Consider the following 23,373-nt stretch of genomic DNA (forward strand, 5'->3'; position numbering starts at 1 on the left):
ATGTAATTTCACTGAATCACCCTCACAATCCTTTTCCCCTGCCATAAATTCCAGTTTCCCCCTAAGTAGGGGACTGAGAACTGTGGGGATTCTGAAAACCATTCAAGGCCTCAGTCGCAGGACACACGCTTTCTCCACAGAGACCTTCACTCAGGTGAGTGACAAAAGCCGGAGAATATGGACTTGGTTAAATTATTTAAGATAGCTGCATAATCTTAAAATCCTATTTCATAGGAGTAAGATAGGAAGTCGCCTTCATTACTCAACTCTTCCCACCGATTTTACTGCAAAATGCAATCCTAAAAGAAATAAATTACATAAAATGTAGAGTGAGGGAGCACGTTTGGGCCTACTTTGAGGTGATGGCCCAAGTGTTTGGGCCCGAGTGCCCTCCCTTCCGCTTTCCCTCAGTTCACACAGGTCTTTCCTGAGCAGGCCCTGGGAAGATGGGGGAAAAGATGTCCCAACATTTCTCTTGGGCTGCTGCTGCTGCTGATTCTGTCACAGGCTGATGGTATGCATCTGTGCTCCTTTCCTTCATCGCAAAGTGCTATCATGCCTTTACAAAAGTCCACCAACCTCAGCCAGTGCCCACATGCCTGTCTCCTGACTTGCATCCTGCCTGGGGGGTGGGGGGTGCTGGCTGTCAGCTCCCTTATCTGAAGGTCACTTCCTCCCCATACGTTTAAAGCCCTCTTCCACCATTTTAACAGTCTTGGAGACATAGCTGCCAAGTCTCCCGTATTCCCCGGGAAACCCCCATTTTTCCAGCTGTTCCCAGCCGAAAAAACGGATTTTTTTTGTTTTTCCCGGTTTATTCTGGCGCGGCGGCCATTTTGGAACAGGGCAGAGCAGCATCAAAAGTAGCTTCTGAGCATGCTCCGCCCAGTTCCAAAATGGCGACAGTGCTACTTCCGGTCTGCTACTTCCGGTCCAGTCCCTTATTTCTCAGGCCGGAACTTGGCAGCTATGCTTGGAGAGTGTGGGGAAATTGCAGTTTTGTTAAGGATGCTGGAAACCACAGCTCTGTGAGTGAGGTCAGGACCCTCAAGAAATTACATTTCCCAGGATTCTTTGGGAGAAGCCATGACTGTTAAAGGGATATAAGAGTGTTTGAAATGTAAGGTTGGCTGTGACCTTTGCAGAATTCAATGAGGAGGAGGATTGGAACAAAGCTAGAATGGGTTGGCTGTGCCTGAAATTGGCTCTAGGGCCATCTACTATTGGGCTCCTTGCTTTCCACCTTGCCGATCCCAATGGGCACCAGGCATCACTGACAAATGTGAATCCTTGGGGTCAGGAAGAAATGAACCTTCACAGTCTCATCTACTCCATGGCTGTGAATGGTCCACCTTTTGATGTTTGGCACCTTTTAAAATGTGTACCACTAAATGCTTTGTCATTGTTATCTTCTTCTTCCTCCTAGAAAGGTTTTTCCAATCATCTCGGGAACAAGGTCTCAACTTTGGGATGAACAACACAACATGCCACAGAAAAGTGACCTTATTACATCCTTAGGTTCCTGCTTTGGCCATTGACCATTTAGGATCTGAGGTACAGTACAATTTCATCTTATGTGTGGGTTTGGTTCCAAGCGTTCTGCTTATATACAAAAATGTGTATACAGAAACCCTTGGAAAGACCACTGCGGGTGCATCCCAGGGCTTCCAGAGCTGGCTCGTAGAGAGAGCCTTGTTCCCAAGTAAGGCAGAGAGTATAAAAACCTTCCACCTTGCTTACATTTAAGTTGCAGGATTTCAATGAGTGAGCAGCCTTTTGCCTGCAAGTTAAATAATTCAGGTAGGGAGCTGTGTTTGTCTGATGAAGTAGAAATATATAAAAATAATAATAAAAATGTCCAGTAGCACCTTAGAGACCAACTAAGTTTGTTCTAAGTTTGCACTAGGAGAAGGGGACGAAATGGTTGGACAGTGTTCTCGAAGCTACGAACATGAGTTTGACCAAACTGCGGGAGATAGTGGAAGACAGGAGTGCCTGGCGTGCTCTGGTCCATGGGGTCACGAAGAGTCGGACACGACTAAACGACTAAACAACAACAAAGTTTGTTCTTGGTATGAGCTTTCGTGTGCATGCACACTTCTTCAGATACCAAGAACAAACTTAGTTGGTCTCTAAGGTGCTACTGGACAATTTTTAAAATATATTTTATTATTATTTTATATATTTCAAATTAAATGAGCGTAAGATGTGATCTTCCTGTATAATGTATGTGAACTAAAACATCAACAGTCAAATGTATAAGGGAGGGCCAGGAAAATTCAGAATAAAAGAAGAAAAATACAATAAGGCAAAAGGAAGAGAGAAACACAGCATGATGCAAAGATGAAGAGCGGTCAAAATTGAATAGTAGATAGGTCTCTCTCCCATTCAGAGGACTGGTGAGTGGAAGGACTGGAAAATGACTGCTTCTCTCTCCTCTTCTCACTGAGAAGCTGGAGAATGGATGCAATAATGACACGGTTCAGATAATCTTTGGAAGCCAAGAGACTCCAGCAGTTTCTGCTGGGGGTTATTATCTAGGGCAACAAGGCCATAAAAAGGGAAGCCAGCAGCATGGACACGCATGCCATGTGCCCTCTGCACCATATATGAATAGCCCCTTCGGCGGTGGGATCGAAGGGTATAGCTGTGTCCACTTGAGCCCCAAGATTCCATGATGATCCAGCTGATAGGATGACCATTGGAGTCCAGGATGCAGGTACTGGGGAAACATCTCACCATGTTGTCCAGGTATTTCCGGCTGTGTTCACTGCCCCCATAGTGCCACGTTTCATTCAGCAGGTCAATGTGGGAGCTATTCAAGGAGGAAAAAGTGAAGCCTGGATCTAGCCTAGGAGAGCAGAAAGATGAGCAATGATGAGGGAGCTGAACATGAATGCAGAAATTATCTTCTTGGCTCATCCTCAAAGTCTCCCCAGTTCAACACTCTTAACAGCAGGCAGACAGATTCCCTGGCAAAACCACCAGCAAGCTGGCATGAAAATGATACAGATTCCTTGTCGTTTGCCCTAACATCCAGTAGTTTGGACTAATGACCAATTGATACCTGTTGGAAACGACCAATAATGCATCCCCCCAACTGATGTGTGTGTGTGTCTGTGTGTGAAAATGGCAGATATCAGGAACCGTTTTATTAGTTGTGTTCCCCACCCTTCAATCTCACCCCAGCAGAGCATGCCTCATCTAAGATGGTGCCTGTCACAGAAAGAACTTCTCATTCTGCTCTTGGGATGCCTTTTCTAAACTGGACTCCTGATGCAAACCGCCTTTTGTGTGGCATTCCTCCTTCTTTCCTAGAGTGGGCAGGAGTGCCACTTTTGGTGCTTTGCTATCCCAACTATGAGGAGTGAATGCCAGGTTTGTCCATAGGCAGAATCATAGAATTGTATAGTTGGAAGTGTTAAAGACCGGCAAGGCTGAACCTGGCGTAAATGCCAACTATACCAGTTGAACTCAGCAGAGTAGCGCAGGCACAGTGGAAACTTCTTGGTTGCAAGATGAAGGCAAGTTGCAGGAACACAGGAACTCACTTCCACTAGTACTGTGTAACTATATACAGCTTTATTTACAAGAACAAAAGAACAAACAGTACATAGATCAGTACTTCTCTCTATCTCTCTACAACACAATAACCACATCAGAAACACACCACCAACTCTCCACAAAACCCCACAAATTCACCCTTAGTCTAATAGGGTTACTGCACCAATCACCAAGCTGTTGCTAAGGCTCTATCACTAGGCAAATTATCCAGCCCTGGAGATTGCTGAATCACTCTTCTGGGCATGTTGCCAGCTCTTAATTGCTATGTGACCAGATGCACATACTCACACAGTGAAAAAACCTCAACAGGAAGGGACCCTGAAATGCAGGAATCTCAACTAAAGTATCCATGGCAGACTGCCATCCAACTTTAACCATGGAGATTCTCCTGTTGGAAGAACACAGGTTAGCCAGTGCCTCAACCAGGAAGTAGGGAGCAGAATGGACACTCACCGGGGCTGAGGCTCTTTATCTGGCTTGGGGTCCAGGTAGATGAAGTAGGGAATTGCAGTCAACTGGACTTTCTTGACAGCAACAGCATCTTTAGAGACTTCGTATATCCCATCATGGTTCCCTGTACAAAGCAGCAAAAAGTCAGAAAGAGAATGGTGTTGCTGGGTGAGGCCAGAAATGGTTAGGTACACATATATGGAACTGCTATCATTCCAGATGGTCAACCAAGGTATGTTGCTCCCTTTTTGCCCTTGGACGGTGAAAAATCCTATTGTCCTTGTGGTGCTGTGGAGAGAATATGTGTGCAGTCTGTAGGGAAGGGTAAATCTGTTACTTTTAATTTCTCTCAATTTCTCATTTTCCCAACGTAAAGTTCAGTTTTCTACATTTCACACCAGCTTTCATTTTTTTTTTCAAAAAAAAAAAATCCTCATGAGACTGGAGTGGGCTGTAGGAGGCAAGGCAGCTTCTCAGATACCCAGATCCAGAATACATCAGTAGAAAAACCTGGAATCTAATTCATGTGTCCGCCTGCCACCCATGTATTGTTTTGTATTTTATTTTGCTCATGTTTCTCCATTACATTCACTTTAGTCACTTCCATTTCCTCATCAAATTTAGATTAAGTAACTCAGCTGAGTATCCTTATCTCATAACTCCTTCCTTAGAAAGAGCAGCTTGTTACCACAGAGAGAAAAGGCTTGGTCCCAGCTGATGGCATCTGTGTCCAGCAACAGTCTCCGGTAAGCATCAAGATCCCGATAAAATGCTGCATATATATTGTTAAAGGAATCCGCACTGTCAGAAACAGCCTAAAAGAGAGACATACAGTTTAACAGGTAAAGCTTTTCCAGATGTTGAGATGAAATGATGGGTGAAGTTTCACCTGCTCCCTGTGGCAGCTGTTAATTCCAAAGGTGCCCTCCTAGACAAAAGCCAACATCCCCTTTCAGTTTGAGCCTGGCTTAGAGGAGGCGCCAGCACAGAACACGCAGCATTTCCTGCTTACATCCCACAAAGCACCTCCCACAAAATCAGAGAATCACAGAGCTGAAAGGGACCACAAGGGTCATCTAGTCCAACCCCCTGCAATGCAGGAAACTTTTTGCCCAACCTGGGACTCCAAACCATGACCCTGACATTAAGAGTCTCATGCTCTACCCGTTGAGCTTTCCTTTGCACAAAGGTTGTTACCTCTCTCTGTGGGCGAGTCAGAACCGCCTTGAAATCTGGCCAAGAATCCACAATCACCTCATGGCCCACTGGGTTCCCACGGTTTATGTTCATGACTGCACCATAGACCTGTCAAAAGTCATAGGATGTCAGAGTTGGTGCTGCAGTTGAAGGAGGCAGACTGGGAGAAATGTGTGGGGTCTGGGGAGAGAATTACTGGTGTGGTGTGTCAGGCTTGTATCTGCTGCATGCCTTGAGTGGGGAGTCCTGATCTGAGTGAGCACAAGGGACAGGAGAATCAGTTGATTTTCTGTTTCTCTCAGTTTATCATTTTTCTTGTCTTAAGCTCAGTCCTCCGCATTTCTACATCCGTTTGAAGTTTTAAAAAATGGAAGTTCATTGGCATTTTTGTATTAATTTCGCCTAATATGCATGATTATTACTAATTCACACATTTTTAGAAAGCAATTTCCGCAATACAATGTCATTTTACTTACATGTGCATTTTTAACACACAGTTTACCCTCTCAGTTTTGTGAATGTTACTTGGCTGGAGAACTTCATAGCAAAATTCAGAGAAATGTAAATTTCAAAGGGCAGCTGAGTTTTGTCATGCATTGCTTCAGAATGTGCAAATTAGGTAAGTTCACCTATAAATGCAAACTGAATCAAATTTCTCCCTCTTCCCTAGTGAGGACTTAGTACCTATTACCCAATGAACTAATTGTAGGAATTCACATGGCCATTTCACATACTATATACACATTTCACACAAACTGTACCCTCAATCTGGAACTGCAGCCAATATTAGCTCTCTGTGGAGTATATCTCTATGATACCCTATTCAAGCACCTATTTATTGAATTTAAAAAACCTCAGATTACCAATGTGGATCTTTGGGAAGATGCAAGAATTTGACAGGAAATTGGTCCCATATTCTTAGCTAATAACTCAGAATACATGGCTCAAGATCACCTGAAGTGTCTGAGGGAGGCTTTTCTTCAGCAGCCCTTCCAGGAACTGCAACTTGGAAGAACAGGATAGGATCAACATAGTTTGGGAGGCAGAGGTTGAAGCAGGTACCAGCAGAAACAGTGTGGGTTGTAAGCACCTGAGAGAGAAAGAGAGAGACTAGTTCTCTGTACGTAATCCCCAAACTGAGGTGCTTTCTTTTTCACTGAAATGATGGACTTACTTAACCAACAATGGTGCAACAGCTGAGTTTCTAAATGTAACAGGAATCCCTTCCTCAATAAATAGAGAACAAAACATTCTCTTATGAGCAACTGGTGTTCTCCCACACTGTCATCTGCTCACCTGTAGACCTCCGTGTCTTCTTGTTGAGTGGTACAGATTCTCTTAAGAGCCTCTGGTGTGCTGTCAAACTGCTCAGTCAGAGTCTCCTTCAGCAAGCTCTTTATGTTGGCTGTTTTCTTTCAACGAGGGGGGAGGGAATGTGTAAGTTTACCAGAATGAATGAACTATTAACAGCCATCTTCCTGATGTTCAGTGGTGCATCTACACACATTAAGATCATGGACTTAATGGACTTTAGGCCTTTCTCTTTAGATGGCCATGTGATTTCAGCTGTGAAGCACTTCTGACTGCCATTTCATCCTTTACAACTGCTGTGTCTGAGCAGCAAAGAAGGATGAGTTTCATGGGCGTACCCAGCGAGGGGCGGGGGGGGCAGCTGCCCCCCGAAGCAAAAAATAAACAAATTACCGTATTTTACGGACCATAATCCGCATTTTTCCCCTCCAAAAACTGAAGGGGAAAAGTCAATGCGGGTTATGGAAATCGGGCTGTTTCCGCCCCCTCCGTGGCTGCAGCCAGCGACAGGAACGTGGGAGGGGGGAGGAGCAGCCTGAGCTGGGGGGGGGGGCAGACAGAAGCTCCATCCTTCCTTCCTTCCATCCTTCCCTCCTCTTTCTTTCTTTCTTTCTTTCTTTCTTTCTTTCTTTCTTTCTTTTTCTCCCTCCCTCCCTCCCTCCCTCCCTTCTCTCTCTCTCTCTCTCTCTCTCTCTCTCTCTCTCTCTCTCACCCCTTCCTTCCTTCCTTCCTTCCTTCCTTCCTTCCTTCCTTCCTTCCTTCCTTCCTTCCTTCCTTCCTTCCTTCCTTCCTTCCCCCCTCTCTCCCACCCCTTCCTTCCTTCCTTCCTTCCTTCCTTCCTTCTCTCTCTTCTCTCCCTCCCTCCTTCCTTCCCTCTCTCTTCCCCTCTCTTGCCCCCCCCCCAGTTTTGATCCTGGGTACGCCCCTGATGAGTTTCCTAATGCTGATCTACAAAAAGAATTATTGCATGCCCAGGCGGAGACCCCCTGGCCCTGAGAGACAACCAGAAGGAATAATGACTTGTGACAACGTGTTATAGAGTTAAAAATTGGTCACAACTTTATTAAACCTTTCAGTTGTAGGAAAACCTTGGCTTAGGCATTGGGCATGTATCCCTCCCAGCCCCCCAGGCCAGGGAACTGGGGCTCCTCAGAGTGAATGGGATATGGGAGGGTGCACTGCATGATGCTTGTGTACGCAGGCAGCCTTCACTGCATTTTGCAGTGCCCCACAAATGGAGCAATAGACACTCAAAATAGGGGTCATGGGTATCACCCAAAAACCCAACGTCGTCTGATTCAGTCCAAACCCAGCACCAAAGTTTTTAATCAACAGGAATTGAGGTGGCATTTAAATGGGAAATAGAGTAACGGGGAATGGTACTTGATAGGGTGTGATAATCTCCCTCTCTCCCATTCAGAGGACTGGTGAGTGAAAGGACTGAGCAGGATCCTGGAAAACGACTGCTTCTCTCTTCTCTTCTCACTGAGAAGCTGCAGAATGGATGCAGTAATGACACAGTTCAGATAATCTCTGGAAGCCAAGGGAGACCAGCAGTTTCTGCTGGGGGGTATTATCTAGGGCAACAAGGCCATATACAGGGAAGCCAGCTGCATGGACACGTATGGCCTGTGCCCTCTGCACCATAGATGAGTAGCCCCTTCGGCGGTGGGATCGAAGGGTGTAGCTGTGTCTCAGTGTACCCAGAGATTCCATGATGATCCAGCTGATAGGATGACCATTGGAGTCCAGGATGCAGGTACTGGGGAAGCATCGCACCATGTTGGCCAGGTATCTGCGGCTGTGTTCACTGCCCCCATAGTGCCATGTTTCATTCAGCAGGTCAATGTGGGAGCTATTCAAGGAGGAAAAAATGAAGCCTGGATCTAGCCTAGGAGAGCAGAGAGATGAGGAATGAGGAGAGAGCTGAACATAAGAATGCAGAAATTATCTTCCTGGCTCATCCTCAAAGTCTCCCTAGATCAGACATCCCCAAACTGCGGCCCTCCAGATGTTTTGGCCTACAACTCCCATGATCCCTAGCTATGAGGACCAGTGGTCAGGGGTGATGGGAATTGTAGTCCAAAACATCTGGAGGGCCGAAGTTTGGGGATGCCTGCCCTAGATCAACAGTCTTAACAGATACCCTGGCAAAACCACCAGCAAGCTGGCATGAAAATGATTCCGATTCCCTGTTGTTTGCCCTAATACCCAGTAGTTTAAACTAATGACCATTAATTGTTTAGTTGAATAGATAAAAAAGAACCCCATTAAAAGTGATTGAAAATGCATCCTCCGATTAATGAAACACTATTATGTGGGAAAATAACAGATGGCAGGCACCAGTTTGGAAGTGAAATTCACACCCACCCTTCAGTCTCACCCTGCAGAGCATGCCTCTTCTAAGATGGTTCCTGCTACATGAATAACTGCTCGCTCTGCTGTTGGAATTCCTTTTCTAAAGGATGTAAACCTACTTTTTGTGGTATTCTTCTTCCCTTCCTTGAGTGGGCAGTGGGCAGTGCTACCCCCTTGGAGTGCTGCCATTGGTGCCTTGCTGCTCCAGCTACATGAAGGCAAACTAAGGAGTAAACTAAGGAGTAATGCCAGGTTTGTGCATAGGCATTTTGACTATGGAGATTCTCCTACTGAAGAACCACAGGTTAGCCAGTGCCTCAACCAGGAAAGAAGTAGGGAGCACAATGGACACTCACCGGGGCTCAGGCTGTTTATCTGGGTTGAGGTTCAGGTAGGTGAAGTAGGAGGTTACAGTCAACTGGACTTCCTTGGCAGCAACAGCCTCTTTAGCGACCTCACATATCCCATCATGGTTCCCTATACAAAGCAGTAGAAAGTCACCAAGAGAGTGGTATTGTCAGGTAGGACAAGAAATTGTTAGCTGCACATATACTGAACTGCCATTGCTCAGGTCATCCAAGGTTCATTGCTCCCTTTCTGCCCTTGGACAATGAAAAGTCCCATTGTCCTTGGAGGCTGTGGAAGGAATACATGTGCAGCTGGTAAGGAAGGGTGAATCGATCAGTTTTGATTTCCCACAGTTTCTTATTTTATTCAACCTTGTTCATTTCTCCACATTTGATGAAAATTCATCAACATTTTAAGTGCAAATTTCTTCTTTCACATACACGCAGATTGTTTTCACTAATATATGCATCTTAATGCACACTTTACTCTAGTATGTGCATTGCATTACTTGGCTAGAGAACTGCATCACAAAATACCCTATCACTTACTCTAAAAATTGCTAAAACCCATTATTGTTGTCTCCCTTTACTGTAGATATTTATTGACTGGTTTTCTTTTAAAATGTATTCTCAACTCTTTGAGGAGCTTCCTGCACAAAGTCTCCAATAAAAAACCAACTCGACTTGAATATTTAGCTATAAAAATGCAAAATACTGTACAAATAAAGGTGTAGAGAAACAGTATATTAAACACAATATAGGTTATCAACACAGCATTAAGAAATAAAAGTCAACCAGAATATGAAAGAGCACAAATAGAATGGACTCATTCAGGAATGCTTGGGAGAAAACAAAAGTTTCAATAACCATCAAAAACGTATCAATGTTGGGGCTTGCTTTGCTTTTAAGAGGAGAGAACTTCAGAATATTCTGGTACCACTATACTAGAAAGCCCATGCTCACATCACAGCATGCTTTTCCACCAGACCTGCGTAGGGCTTTATACACCAGTAGTAAAACCTGGAATGTAGCTCATATGTTTCTTCCCCACTGTATTGTTTTGTATTTTATTTTGCTCATATTTCTCTATTACATTCACTTCAGTCACTTCCTCATCAAATTCATGTTAAGTAACTAAACTGAGTCTCCTCATCTCGTAACTCTTCCCTTAGAAATAACAGCCTGCTACCGCAGAGAGCAAAGGTTTGGTCCCAGTTGATGGCATCTGTGTCTAGCAACAGTTTCCGGTACACATCAAGATCCCGATAAAATGCTGCATATATGTTGCTCAAGAAATCCGCATTGTCTGAAACAGCCTAAAAGAGAGACATACAATTGAACAGGTAAACCTTTTCCTGATGTTGAGATGAAATGATGGATGAAGTTTCACCTGCTCCCTTTGGCACCTGTTAATGCCAAGGGTGCGCTCCTAGACAAAAGCCAACATCCCTTTTCAGTTTGAGCCTGGCTTAGAGGAGGCCCCAGCACAGAACATGCAGCATTTTCTGCTGACATCCCACAAAATGTGTCCCGCAAAATCCCCAAGGGCTAGTACCTCTCTCTGTGGACGAGTCACGACCGCCTTGAAATCTGGCCAAGAATCCACAATCACCTCGTGGCCCACTGGGTTCCCGCGGTTTATGTTCATGACTGCACCATAGACCTGTCAAGAGTCACAGGATGTCAGAGTTGGTGCTGCAGTTGAAGGAGGCTGCCTGGGAGAAATGTGTGGGGTTGGAGAGAGAATTACTAGTTTGTGTCAGGCTTGTATTTGCTGCATGCCTTGAGTGGGGTGTCCTGAGTGAGCACTAGGGATAGGAAAATCTTTTGATTTTTCATTTCTCTCAGCCCCCCCCCCCTTTCCCATCTTAAGCTCAGTCCTCCTCATTTCCACATTAGTGTGCATTTTTTTAAAAAAAAGTCCTCATAAAAATTAATGGCATTTTTTGGTGTTAATTTCACCTAATATGCACGATTATAACTAATTCACATATTTTTAGAAAGCAATTTCCCCAATACAATGCCTTTTTATGAATCCTTTACTTTAGTATATGCATTTTGTGATTGTAACTTGGATGGAGACAATAGTGCCGGCAGTGACTGGTACGCCACTGCATGAAGAACAGCATTGCAAGATTCAGGAAAACGCAGAATTTAAAGGGCAGCTGTGTTTTGTCATGTATTGTTTCAGGAAGCGCAAATTAGGTCGTGCAAACTGAATTGAATTTCTCCCTCATCCCTAATGAGGGCATTCTACCTCCCACCTGACAAACCAAGTGTAGGAATCCACAGGGCCATTTCACACATCACACACTCAGTTCACATCAGCTGTGTCCTCAACATGGAGCTGCGGCCAATCTTATCTCTCTGTGTAGTGTATCTGTATAAAACCCATATTTTCATGCACCTGTTTATTGAATTAAACAAACTTATCAGACTCCAAATGTGGATCATTGGGAAGATGCATGGTTTTGGCAGGAATTTGGTCCCATATTCCTAGCTAATAACCCAGAATACATTGCTCAAGATCACCTGAAGTGTCTGAGGGAGGCTTTTCTTCAGCAGTCCCTCTAGGATCTGCAACTTAGAAGAGCAGGATAGGATCAACATAGCGTGGGATGCAGAAAGAGCACCTGAGAGAGAAAGAGAGAGATCACTTCTCTGTACCTCACTGTAATCCCCGTATTGTAAAGCTTCCTATGTGACTGAAATTACAGATTTACTTAAGCCCTGTGCTAATACAACTGAGCTTCTAATTGTAACAGGAATCCCTTCCCATCCTTCCCGCTCAACAGACAGAGGGGAAAAAAATCTCTTTTAAGCCGCTGATAATCTGTTACACTGTCACCTGCTCACCTGTGGTCCTCTGGGACGTCTGTTGAAAGTTACAGATTCTCTTATTAACTTCTGGTGCTTTGTCAAATTGTCAACTGCTCACTTACGGTCCTCCATAAACCAAAGCAGCAACACAAACCTACTCACTCAATGTCTTGCTCACCCAGCTAGATCTTTGGACTGCTTTGTTTCAAGGTGGGGGGGGGGAATGTGCAAATTTACTAGAATGAGTGAACCATTAACATACATCTTCCCAATATTCAATGGTGCCTCTACATATAGTTAGACTTTGGATTTAATGGACTAGACCCCTCTCTTCAGATGGCCATGTGATGTCTGTTGCGTAAAAGCACAATTAATATTTATCTCCCCCTTCCACTGCCAATTCACGTTTTCCAAATGCTGTGCCAGGGCAGGACGTGAGCTTTCTACCCCCGATTAAAAATAAAAATAAATTATGACCATATGTAGTTCCACATGATGAAACCCACTTAAATCACAGCACCTTCATAGCGACTGGAATAAAACTGAGCAGACACTCCGCCTGTGATTAGGAACACTGCTTTATTAGGGTCCCCAATCACATGAGATGTCCTCTTCATATTGAAGTGAATGCAAGAAAAAGCCCATCACAAATCCTTCCTACTCAACACTGGGGAAGACATGGACTGATAGAGGATCATGTGTGTGTGGCTGTTGGGGACGAAGCTTGCATGTGCATGTCCCTCCCCATCCACAGATACACGCCTAACATTTTGCTGTTAATGGCTACTGATCATGGTGGCTAGGTGTGTACTACTCTAATAGCAGAGGCAGTATGCCTCTGAACACCAGTTGCTGGGGAATATGAGTAAGAAGAGTACTGTTACTCTGAACTCATGTCCTGCTTGTGGGCTTCTCATAGGCATCTAGCTGGCCACTGTGAGAACTGAATACTGGACTAGACTAGATTCCCCCCTCCCCTTCTCTAATCCTTTGGAGTGTCTTTTCCGTTCTTAAAGCCAAGTGTAAGAGTCCCAGTGTCTTTTTTGTTGGAAAGGTCATGGAAGAGAAAGAAGTGCTTAAGGAGAAGACTTGTGTGAGAAAATAAACAACTGTAGTTTTTTTTCCTGAGGAAGAAGTTGGGTTGAGGGAATCCAGATTGGGAGGTTTTGGAAATTAGGTACGTTAATTTTAGGAGGGTGATCATTTTTGAACATGGCTATTTTGTCTGAGAGGGTGAAGTTGGTATTGTTCCATTTCCTCAAGTCAATTTCCCTTCCTATAATGGATTTTTGTATATTATTTACACTAATATCTTCATTTATTCACAGTTAAATGCACTTTTGTAAACATTGGTTGGAAAACTGCATTGCAAAAATTTGGAAAAGGGTAAATTTCAAAGGACAGCTGTCTTTCGGTTCATCTTTGGTTTGGGAAGTGCAAAATGCAGTGCAAAATGCAATTTTTCCCTCCATCCCTGATTCTGACCAACAGTACTCAATCAGTCCCCTATCTTTTTTTCTTTCCTTTTGGCGGAAGAAGTGGTGACTGAATCAACCTTATTTTGCAACATGTAAATAGGCCTTTTGCGAACTTCACCTGGAGGTGTTTCCCTATTAACTGACTATGGGCTCCAATTCACATTCAGAATTTAGTATGTGTGAATTCTTTCTTAGGTAACATTTGACATAGCCTGTGCATTGGTTGAACCAGACACACCATTAATCTCCCCACAAGTTATATCAAAAGTTTTTTCAGTCAAGGTTATTGTGGTGAACTAGATGAAGTCAAAGTTGCTGGAGCAAATTGAATAAAGCTGGCATTTTGAACTGAGTTGAAGAAGCAAAATAAAAAAATTCCTTCAGTAGCACCTTAAAGACCAACTAAGTTTATATTTTGGTATGAGCTTTCGTGTGCATGCACACTTCTTCAGATGATGGACTTCCATTTCATGCGGCTCAATGTGGTGCCTTCCATAGTTCTAGTTACAGGTAGGTAGCCGTGTTGGTCTGAGTCGAAGCAAAATAAAAAAATTCCTTCAGTAGCACCTTAAAGACCAACTAAGTTTATATTTTGGTATGAGCTTTCGTGTGCATGCACACTTCTTCAGATGATGGACTTCCATTTCATGCGGCTCAATGTGGTGCCTTCCATAGTTCTAGTTACAGGTAGGTAGCCGTGTTGGTCTGAGTCGAAGCAAAATAAAAAAATTCCTTCAGTAGCACCTTAAAGACCAACTAAGTTTATATTTTGGTATGAGCTTTCGTGTGCATGCACACTTCTTCAGATGATGGACTTCACGGCTACCTACCTGTAACTAGACCAACGGACCAACACGGCTACCTACCTGTAACTAGAACTATGGAAGGCACCACATTGAGCCGCATGAAATGGAAGTCCATCATCTGAAGAAGTGTGCATGCACACGAAAGCTCATACCAAAATATAAACTTAGTTGGTCTTTAAGGTGCTACTGAAGGAATTTTTTTATTTTGCTTCGACTCAGACCAACACGGCTACCTACCTGAGTTGAAGAAGAATACAATCTCCTGCCCCCAGACTGCCTGGAGAGAGAAAGATTTGGAATCCTTGGGTACTCAGTGTTCTGGATAAATAGAAATAGTATTTGTCACATAGGGTTATCCAGAAGCGAGTAGCTCTTCACCACTTGCCTGTGACTGCATCTGTAGCTTGATTCTCAGGGAGAATTAATAGGATGTTTCAAATAAGAGCCTGAGGAGACGCAGAGGCTTAGATGCTGGGTGCCACTATCAATGCCCCAACCCCACGTGAATTCACACTTCCTTTGAGGTGACCTGGAAGCCCACCCAGCCTCTCTCTCTCTTTTCCACAAGAACCCTGTGAGGTACATTAAATTAAGAGACAGTAAGGTGTCCAACTCTATGTAGCAAATGAATACAGTCAGTTCTCCTTTCTTTGGATGACTGCCCCCACTCTTCACAAGTACAAGTACAGTACAAGTAAAACCCAGTGCATTTACTGCAGCCATGACTGAAGAATAACTGAGCACTGGAGTCTTATCAATTTATATATATTTCATTAAATATTATATAATTTCATTTATTATATAACCAATTCTTATATTTCCTTATACGGCTCTTCCTTTAGCAAGCTCAGAGTAGCTTCCTTGGGGGAATCCCAGTGGTCTTACTTCCAGACCCTGCTCTGATCCATCATTCCCATGCTCAGTTAGGTCCTTCTACAGCAATGAGAGAAAAGGTCCGTGTAGAAGAAATGCAGATAAATTCAGTAACAGTTATTCCCATTTATCCTACCCCCCTGTTTCCTTTCTCTGTGTTCATTTTCTTCTTCCCTGCTTCCTTCCTTCTGGCCGAGAACGTGCTGGCCTTGAAAGCTGAGAGCCGTGGGACAGACTCGCCTCCAGATGGATCATTTGCTTAAGTTGACCGTAAAATTGTGTCTGCTCCAGTGCCGCCATAGTGGCGCTGGAGGGAGCCTAGCCCATTCCAGCTGTTTGGCACAGTGGGTGGAGAGGGCATGCAGGATGCCAAGTTAGGACTCCCTAGAGGGTAGGCATGGTTCAAATGCCTTTCAGTCTGTGGCATGAATATTGCCTCTGAGAAGAGCAACTGGTGGTATCTTAGCCTGAAGAGGAGTCCCTGCTGCTTTGACATCATTGCCGTTTGGAGAATTCCTTCATTCATATAGTGGACGTTGTTCTGTGGTGGGAGGCAAGAACTCTGGACAGATGCCAAGGCCTACCAGCTGGTCCCTACTTGCAGTTCCAGCTCCAGTTTGTCTGCAGTCTGCCCAGGGCTTCTCCTAGAAACAGCTTCTGCAACTTGGATGGAAGAATAAATGCTTATTTGGAGCACCAAGGTGGTCTAGACCCAGTTAATATGGTGGTTGCTTTGTGCCAATTTGCTTTGCAAAACCAACCAACCAGGATAAATAGTTCTTAAAGCCAGGCTTTATGTGGCATTCCATTCTGTTTATTTTTGAACTGTATGCGCCTTTAAAACTTGTTTGGTTTTGCAATGGCTATTGGTGATAAAGTAAATTGATTAACTGCATAGTCCAAGGGATGATTTACTACTGAACAGGGATGCCAACAGGATTTTCTGGGGCCAGTATACTGTGTGGGGATTCAGCCCTCTGCTGCACATGAAAAAGAAGACACATATGTGAACACAATTTGCAAATAATAATAATAATAATAAATAAATAAATAAATAAATAATAATAATAAATTTATTTATACCCTGCCCTCCCCAGCCAAGACCAGGCTCAGGGCGGCTAACACTGAACACAAAACAATTAATTAAAATACAGCTTAAAAACAAGATTAAATACAACATTAAAATTAAAATGTGGCCTCATCAGAAAAAGGGGGAGGGGATCAAGTTGATTCCAGGCCAAAGGCCAGGCGGAACAACTCTGTCTTACAGGCCCTGTGGAATATAGTGTATATCATATGCAGATTTGTACCCTTTTTTGCAGGTATGTCTGAAACATATCAGGGATCACACACAGAAATAAGAGGTCTGATGGACAAAATATCAATAGGGGAAGCTTTCCCCATAACTGTAGTTCCATACCAGTAAAAGTTTGCTCTGTTTAATATCCCTCTGCAACATAGCTGGTAAAGACATGAGAGAACCGCTCTCCTCCACAGCCAGCCCCAAACCATGCAAATAAATCAAGTTTCATGAGTTGTAAACTAGTTATCTCACTGTAGGTCTTTTCTCTGCTGATTTTAGGATAGCAAAACTGCATTCAGCGCAAACTCAACCCAGTATTGCAGATGGAAGGAGTCAAAAGTGATTTAAGATTTATTTTAGGCAATTCTGTTCAGATGCTCATGACTGCATAGCAAGATTTAAATAGGGGGGGGAAGCAAGCAGAGTATTAATTTGTTGTGGTTATTTATTAATAATAATAACTACACCCAAAAAAGTTGTTTTTTTTGAGCAAACAGGATTTGAAATCCCTACTCAGCCATGAAGCTCATTTTGTGCCCATGAACCAGACACTGTCTCTTAGAATAACCCATCTCCCAGGAGAAACATGTACCACCATCAAGTGAGCTAACTTAGGACTGAGGTAATACAACTGAAGTGGTCCTCTCTGCCTGCACCTAGAGAGTACATCATCCCCCTTGGCCTCAGTTGGAGCTGGAGGTGCAGCCTGTTATATAAACAACATGTGAAAATTGTGAGCTCTCTGTGTCGTTAAGCTCAGCAGCTAAATGTCTGTTTACTATTGCTGTGATGAACTACAGAGAGGTCCAAGACCAGAGGGGGAAAGAGCCAAAGCCAAATGATGGGTGTTTCTTGGCCTGAAGTTGGACCAGTTTATTGAATCCCCCAAGGCAAAGGAAAGTACGATAGTTATTATTTAAAGTTGATTCCTTAATTAGCCCTAATTGGTGCTGGTAGTATAGATTTGAACAACTATCCCTACTCAGTTTGCTGCATTATAAGATTATATTTTTTCAGCTCCCTTCCCCATTTCCTTTTATATGTTGGTTGTAATTGTTCTCTTTTCAGTGCAGACAGAATTAGATATATTTTGTATTGTTTATTTCTGGTTGACTTGTAACAAATTGAGTTTTCAAATGGAGTTTCAAGGCATGGGGTTCCATGTTTTATTAATAATAGTTTGATTATGTGTCTTAGTTGAAAAAACCATAAACAAACTGAGGACATTTTTTGATTTACTAGAGTTAGTGCTTGATCATAAGAGAAAATGTTGTGGGATAACCAGGCTCATATAACCAACACTTAAGTCTAATTATTGCATGAAGGGGTTAATACCATAAACTACCATGCCAAACTTAGCTATGTCCACTTCCTCTCACCTTGGGAAGAACTATGTTATCAAGCCTTTGTTCTCTCCCAATGTACTTGAGAAGCTCAGTGAGTGACGAGGTTTGAACTGGTTGCTCCAGTTCAGACTGCATGGCTCTCACAAGCCACTCTTACGTTCCTATACCAGTAATTTTGGAACTTTCAACACTTTGCAACTAAGCCAAGTTTTATTGCCTGTGCAACTTTCTGAAGCACACAAATCTGACCTTTGAAGGGTTTGTAAGTAAACCATTGGTCTTTTTCTATGCTAGGGGAAGAGGGGAACTTTGGAAGGAATTTCAATTTTAAAGGTCTAACTACCTATATTTCCATGCTTTACTTTGCTATGTGTTTTGTGATTTTAAATCACTCCTGGGGTTCTCGCAACAAAGAGTTCAGTAGTAGCCTTTCAAGGTATATATTGAATAATTGATTGGATAATTGATAATACATTGTGCTTAACTTCTTGCAAATTCATGTTAAGAATGAAGTTAAAGTAGATATTCCAAGACAGGGCTCAGCAAACCTTTTCAGCAGGGGGCCAGTCCACTGTCCCTCAGACCTTATGGGGGGCCGGACTATACAGTGGTCCCTCGACTTATGAACTTAATCCGTTCCAAATGCACATTCGTAGGTCAAAAAGTTCAGAAGTCGAAACGCGGCTTCCCATAGGGAAAAAAATATTCAGAAAAATCCGTAAGTCGAAAAAAAATGCATTTAAAGCCACCAACGGTTTCCGTTCGGCTGTAGAAAAATTCGTAAGCGTGCGGCCATTTGTCCCATTCATAAGTCAAAACCTACGGATGTCGAGTAATTTGTAAGTCGAAGGACCACTGTATTTTTTTGGGGGGGGGGAATGAAAGAATTCCTATGCCCCACAAATAACCCAGAGATGCATTTTAAATAAAAGGAACACATTCTACTCATAATAACATGCTGATTCCCTGACCGTCCGCGGGCCAGATTTAGAAGGCGATTTGGCCGCATCCGGACCCCGGGCCTTAGTTTGGGGACCCCTGTTCCAAGAGCTTTACCTTCTTCACTGCTTGCCAGATGCCACCAAACAGAGAATCTGGAATGAAAGTTCTGGATAATAATTTCCTGCCCAGAAGGCTACTTCCAGCACCACTCAAAGTTTAACGTGGAGGTGAAAACCAAGTTTCCCCCCTGCTTAGGCAGCATGGTGCTACAGCACGCCATTGGTACTTACACATGGACAGCTGAAGAACAAAAACAAAACCCATAATATAGAACAGCTTTGAAAATACAGAGGATAAAAAGGCAGAAATTGTCAGAGGGGTACAGATTAGCTAATGTTTCATGAGGTGCATGTGGAACTCACAGGCTACAGTAGCAGGTGAAAACCTTTATTCAAATTGGCCTCAAATTAACTTGGCCCTCTTAGCCAGGGAAAGTATACTCATGCTAGATTTAAACAAGCTTGGAACTAGCTCAAACAATCTGGAAATGACAAACAAACTGAAGTGCTTGGAAATCTCTTTTTTCATAAAAGAAATGCTGTAAAATACATTAGATAGCCTTGTAAAACAACACCAATATAGGCCCAGAAATAATTACGGTACCTTAGATATTTTGGGTTGTAGACAACTTATTTCTACTCAGTGTGGACCAGTAGAAATTAATGGACCTAAGCTAGTCAGATCCACTCATTTCAATTGGTCTACTCCATATGAATAACATCGGATACAACCCTGTTGTAGGTAGGCATATAGATAGTTAGATAGGGTTCCTGGGTAAAGCATTATAAGGCTAGAAACCTTGATCAACAGCTTATGCAGAAGTAAATCGAAAAAGTGGTAAAAGGGAACAATGTGAGAAGTCTTACATCTAGTAGCGCTACACAGATTGTTGTGGTTTCATCTGCCTGACATTCTATGGTACAGAATATGAGTTGGGTTGACTCAAAGAAACTTAAAAGACACTTAAGATTGACTTAAAAGAGACAGAAGGGAAAATGTGTTTTAGACTAACTGAATATCCATCAGGACCAATTTTAAGCTTAGTACTTATCGGGTATGAAAAGTAGCCGCAATAGCTGCTTTGCTATGTATTTCAATTTAATTTTAAATATGTCCAGATCAGGCTACTAAATCTGGCCTTGATGCTAACTAACCCTGAAGTGATGTGCAAAGTTCTGGGAGCAAAAGGTTGCAGTGTGTTATCTTGTAGGCTGGAGGCTTGGTGTAAAGAAAAGCGCATAATTCGTCAAGGGCAAGATGTGGAATCCTTGACGCTTCAATGTCTGTTTGCTAGGCTGGTTATCTGCCAAAACTGTAGTATATAAGGGGAACCCACATGCATGCAACTTCACAGCTGTTGCCCTTGTCACAGCTGCCACACAGCCTTGTCCTCGGTACTGAGGAAGGGTGTAACCATGCGTCAAACAACCCATTTGGTCAATAAGGCACCAGGAAACAAGCTGGCCTTCTTTGTCCAGGAGGCAAGCACTAGGGAAGTTGCGGATCAGGCTGTCCAGATAGCGCAGGCTCCGATCATTGCGCCCAGCACTCCAGTTTTCATTGAGCAGAGCTAAATGAGATGCGTTTAGGCTGCCCAAGTGGAAGAGGCTACTTCTGTACCTGAAACACAAAGAGAGGCAATGATGCCAGTTGAGCAGACTGAAAGCATCCCTTAGGCTTAAAAAGAATTTTGTCACCATCATCAGGAACAAAGGAACAGGAAGATGCAAGAGAAAGCCCAGGAAGTGACTCTGTCACTTTCTCCTCCTGTTTTGTGGGTGCGACTATGCCAGGACATAGGCTTGGATTGTAGCAATCAGATGTGGAACTTTGTGTTGGGTTACAGTTCACTGCTTACTGATTATGAGAAGGAACGTCTGGGAATTCTGATGAAAATAGAAGCAGAAATTGCTGGTGTTCACCTAGTCAGCCCTTTCCTAGAACAGAAAACAGCCTAATGAATACTGCATATTTGCTGATGTTATTTTCAGTCCACAAATAATATGTAATGATACTGTTAAGAGCTGCAGGGGAGAGCTGAGGCCCTCCTTACACCTGGACCCAGGAAGTGTTAAAATATAAGTCAGGCTAGCTTCCTGTGCTGACGTGATCACCTGGGTGATGGGCCATTAAGAGAACAAAGGCTTGGTGTAAGATGGTAAAGGGGGTAGGGAGCCCCTCTCTCAACTAAATTTCAAAGGATGGTTGTATTTAAGGAAAGTGCAAGTTAAATAAGTTTGCCTTTAAATGGGAACTAAATTTAATTTCTCCCCCTCTCCAGGCAACAGACTCCCATCAATTAGATACCCCAGGGGTGAGAGTGCACTCACTAACCGGCTCTGACAGTAGGCAGATGGGTCAGGATGCAGGATTGTCTGGTAGAAGTATGGCTTAAGATTGACACGTCTGGACTCTGCAATATCTTTGGCAGCTTCATATACGCCATCTTGGAGCCCTGCACACAATTAAAATGAGATGTCAACCTGGGGGCAAGAGAATTATATTTTCTAAAGCTCAGTGTCTGCACCTTTTTTCCTGTCGTATGATTATAGTGTTGTGTGCCACCCCAATCTCTGAGTGGGCCGAGTTTGAGGAAGCCTGATTTATACATATATACAACCTGAGCTTATGAAGGAGGGGTTCACAGTATTAACACCCCAAGAGGAGCTTGCTTCCCCCATGGTCACAGCCTTCTATTCAAACAGAAATCAAACATTGCTCTCTTTCTCTCTTCCCAGCTGGCTAATGTGCCTCTAGCTCAGATCACTGCAACTCTCTCCTCCCAACTCAGCCTTTGCTCTTCGAACTACCCACCCATTTTCCATCTCACACAGAGCCACTTCCTTTGTACCTCTTAATGGCTCATCCCCTTACCAGGAACCTAGCTTTGCTATTCCAGGAATGGAATAGGTAAAGCATGTGGAGCTTTACCTTGAAGTTGAAAGGCCTTTCCCCAGTCAATGGTGTCTGCATTTTTGAATCAGGCCACCGACGAGGCGGTCACGAAGCATGTTCTCCAACTCTGAGAAGTTGCATAGCCGGGCGGCTTGGCGGAGGGAGGTCACAAACCCAGTTATGGTTTCCCCCGGGGCTTGCCGCTTTGCGTAGAAGGCATTTCGGCAAGCTACCACCGAGGGCTGTGGTGAGAAGTGCTCCTTCAGCCATTCCATTATTGTTTTGTAAGAGACGGTAGCGACATCTCTAGGTGCAAGGAGAGCCCGGGCGATTTCAAACGTCTCCTCTCCACAGACGCTGAAGAATGTCGCCCTCTTCATGGCATCGTTGGTGACTTCTTTCGCTTGCAGGAGGAAGTTGAAGCGGGCGGCGTACCCTTCCCAGTCTCCTGATGCTGGTTTGAATGGCGAGAAGCTGCTGTCGGTTGCCATTCTGGGTTCCTTGGGTCCTGGAGCTGAAGCCTGGATGCACGGTGCGATGCAGCGGTGCAGCAGGTGGCGGTGCTGCGGTGCAGTGCGTGGTGGCGGTCAGCTCAGCAGGATCCCATCCTCGTCGCCAGTGAAATGTACTCGGAGTCGAGAGTGAATTTCATGCTCTTTATTCAGCTCATAGTCATCAAGGAGAAGAGGAGAAGAAGAATGGCTCTTTTCCCAAAACCATCTGCTTATATACATTATTTACACAATGGGCCTTGCGTGATTGGCTACTTCAGGGCTACACCTGTGGGCCAATTATATTGTGGATTGACTTCTGCCTGCAGCCTGATTGGCTGCTCCTACAGGCCAATCAGGTAGCAGATTCACTTCTGCCAGCCGCCTGATTGGCTGCTCCAGCAGGCCAATCAGGTTGCGGATTCACTTCCACCTGGAGTTGGATTGGGTAGCTCCCGCTGATTCTGAATCCTATTGTTCTAGGATTCAGCTCAGTACATAACAATTTTCCAACAGTGTTCGCCAGGCGTCTACATCCAAGTAGAAAGCAGTATGAAAGTTGGCGTAGTAATCCTGCTTGTCTTTCACCACCTGCAGAACGTGGCACTCTCATTTAGCTATTGACAGGACACAGGCAGCAGGGGTTGGTTAGGTCTTATTAACGACGGAGAGCAGGAGCAAGAGAAAGGCAAAGGAGGCAGGAACAGGCCCAGCACCCCCACGGAGTGTGTCTCCAATGGCTTTCCAGCCTCAGAAGCTACCGTCTCTTGGGCTTTCTCTCACAAATTCAGGTGACGGGTTATGGGAGAATTCTTACTATACCTCCTTACATGGGCGGGTAAGGACAACTTTAAACTCCGGCCAAGAGTCCACCACCACTTCGTGCTGAGCTGGATTTCTACGGTTGATGTGCATCACAGCTCCGTAGGCCTGCCAAGGAAAGGAGGGGAGTTACCTAGGGCAAAAATCCATGCTGCTCCATGAGAAAATGGTAGGAAATGCCATTTATAAAATTGATGGGGAAAGGGTATGGCAGTAGAGGAGCGAGAATTACCGGAAGAGCCTGGGGCAGGTGACGTTGTAGCACAGTCTCAAGCAACCTCAACTTGGAGGGGCAGGTCAGGATCTGCAT

The 23,373-nt window shown here is 44.0% G+C and overlaps 3 protein-coding genes and 1 long non-coding RNA gene across 4 annotated transcripts; 1 reads left to right on the plus strand and 3 right to left on the minus strand.

Annotated features, from left to right (window-relative positions):
• Positions 1–1,426: 1,426 nt before the first annotated feature.
• Positions 1,427–10,766, plus strand: LOC148687559 (uncharacterized). The gene is made up of 3 exons (XR_015948524.1): positions 1,427–1,554; positions 4,686–4,760; positions 10,400–10,766. It is a non-coding gene; the product is annotated as an uncharacterized LOC148687559 (long non-coding RNA).
• LOC118082111 (glycine N-acyltransferase-like protein 3) lies at positions 2,443–6,243 on the minus strand. Its single transcript, XM_035109092.2, has 5 exons — positions 6,166–6,243; positions 5,212–5,319; positions 4,703–4,829; positions 4,018–4,138; positions 2,443–2,851 (listed from the first exon to the last, which is right to left on the minus strand). The coding sequence occupies exons 1-5, from the start codon at positions 6,241–6,243 to the stop codon at positions 2,443–2,445; spliced, it is 843 nt and encodes a 280-aa protein (XP_034964983.2).
• Positions 8,005–11,837, minus strand: LOC148687560 (glycine N-acyltransferase-like protein 3). The gene is made up of 5 exons (XM_088663714.1): positions 11,760–11,837; positions 10,783–10,890; positions 10,417–10,543; positions 9,237–9,357; positions 8,005–8,413 (listed from the first exon to the last, which is right to left on the minus strand). Exons 1-5 carry the CDS (start codon positions 11,835–11,837, stop codon positions 8,005–8,007), a joined length of 843 nt encoding a protein of 280 aa, XP_088519840.1.
• An 8,217-nt stretch (positions 11,838–20,054) lies between these two features.
• LOC118081968 (glycine N-acyltransferase-like protein 3) lies at positions 20,055–23,373 on the minus strand. The gene is made up of 6 exons (XM_088663797.1): positions 23,296–23,373; positions 23,064–23,171; positions 22,751–22,832; positions 21,787–21,831; positions 21,190–21,310; positions 20,055–20,475 (listed from the first exon to the last, which is right to left on the minus strand). The coding sequence occupies exons 1-6, from the start codon at positions 23,371–23,373 to the stop codon at positions 20,055–20,057; spliced, it is 855 nt and encodes a 284-aa protein (XP_088519923.1).

This window comes from Zootoca vivipara, chromosome 1 (genome assembly GCF_965207765.1).
Source record: "Zootoca vivipara chromosome 1, rZooViv2.hap1.1, whole genome shotgun sequence".
NCBI lineage: Eukaryota > Metazoa > Chordata > Lepidosauria > Squamata > Lacertidae > Zootoca > Zootoca vivipara.

Bases quoted from the DNA above. Each gene is read 5' to 3' on its own strand.
- LOC118082111 (XM_035109092.2), bottom strand. From the start codon at position 6,243: ATGTTGATCCTATCCTGTTCTTCCAAGTTGCAGTTCCTGGAAGGGCTG. The intron at 4,830-5,211 runs GTAACAACCTTT...TCTCTCTTTTAG, and splicing joins TGACTCGCCCACAGAGAGAG to GCTGTTTCTGACAGTGCGGA. The intron at 4,139-4,702 runs GTAACAAGCTGC...TGCTTTGTACAG, and splicing joins CCAAGCCTTTTCTCTCTGTG to GGAACCATGATGGGATATAC.
- LOC148687560 (XM_088663714.1), bottom strand. From the start codon at position 11,837: ATGTTGATCCTATCCTGCTCTTCTAAGTTGCAGATCCTAGAGGGACTG. The intron at 10,891-11,759 runs GTGATCTTGAGC...GACTCTTGACAG, and splicing joins GCCTCCCTCAGACACTTCAG to GTCTATGGTGCAGTCATGAA. The intron at 10,544-10,782 runs GTACTAGCCCTT...TCTCTCTTTTAG, and splicing joins TGACTCGTCCACAGAGAGAG to GCTGTTTCAGACAATGCGGA.
- LOC118081968 (XM_088663797.1), bottom strand. From the start codon at position 23,373: ATGCAGATCCTGACCTGCCCCTCCAAGTTGAGGTTGCTTGAGACTGTG. The intron at 23,172-23,295 runs GTAATTCTCGCT...TTTCCTTGGCAG, and splicing joins ACCTGCCCCAGGCTCTTCCG to GCCTACGGAGCTGTGATGCA. The intron at 22,833-23,063 runs GTATAGTAAGAA...CACGTTCTGCAG, and splicing joins TTACCCGCCCATGTAAGGAG to GTGGTGAAAGACAAGCAGGA.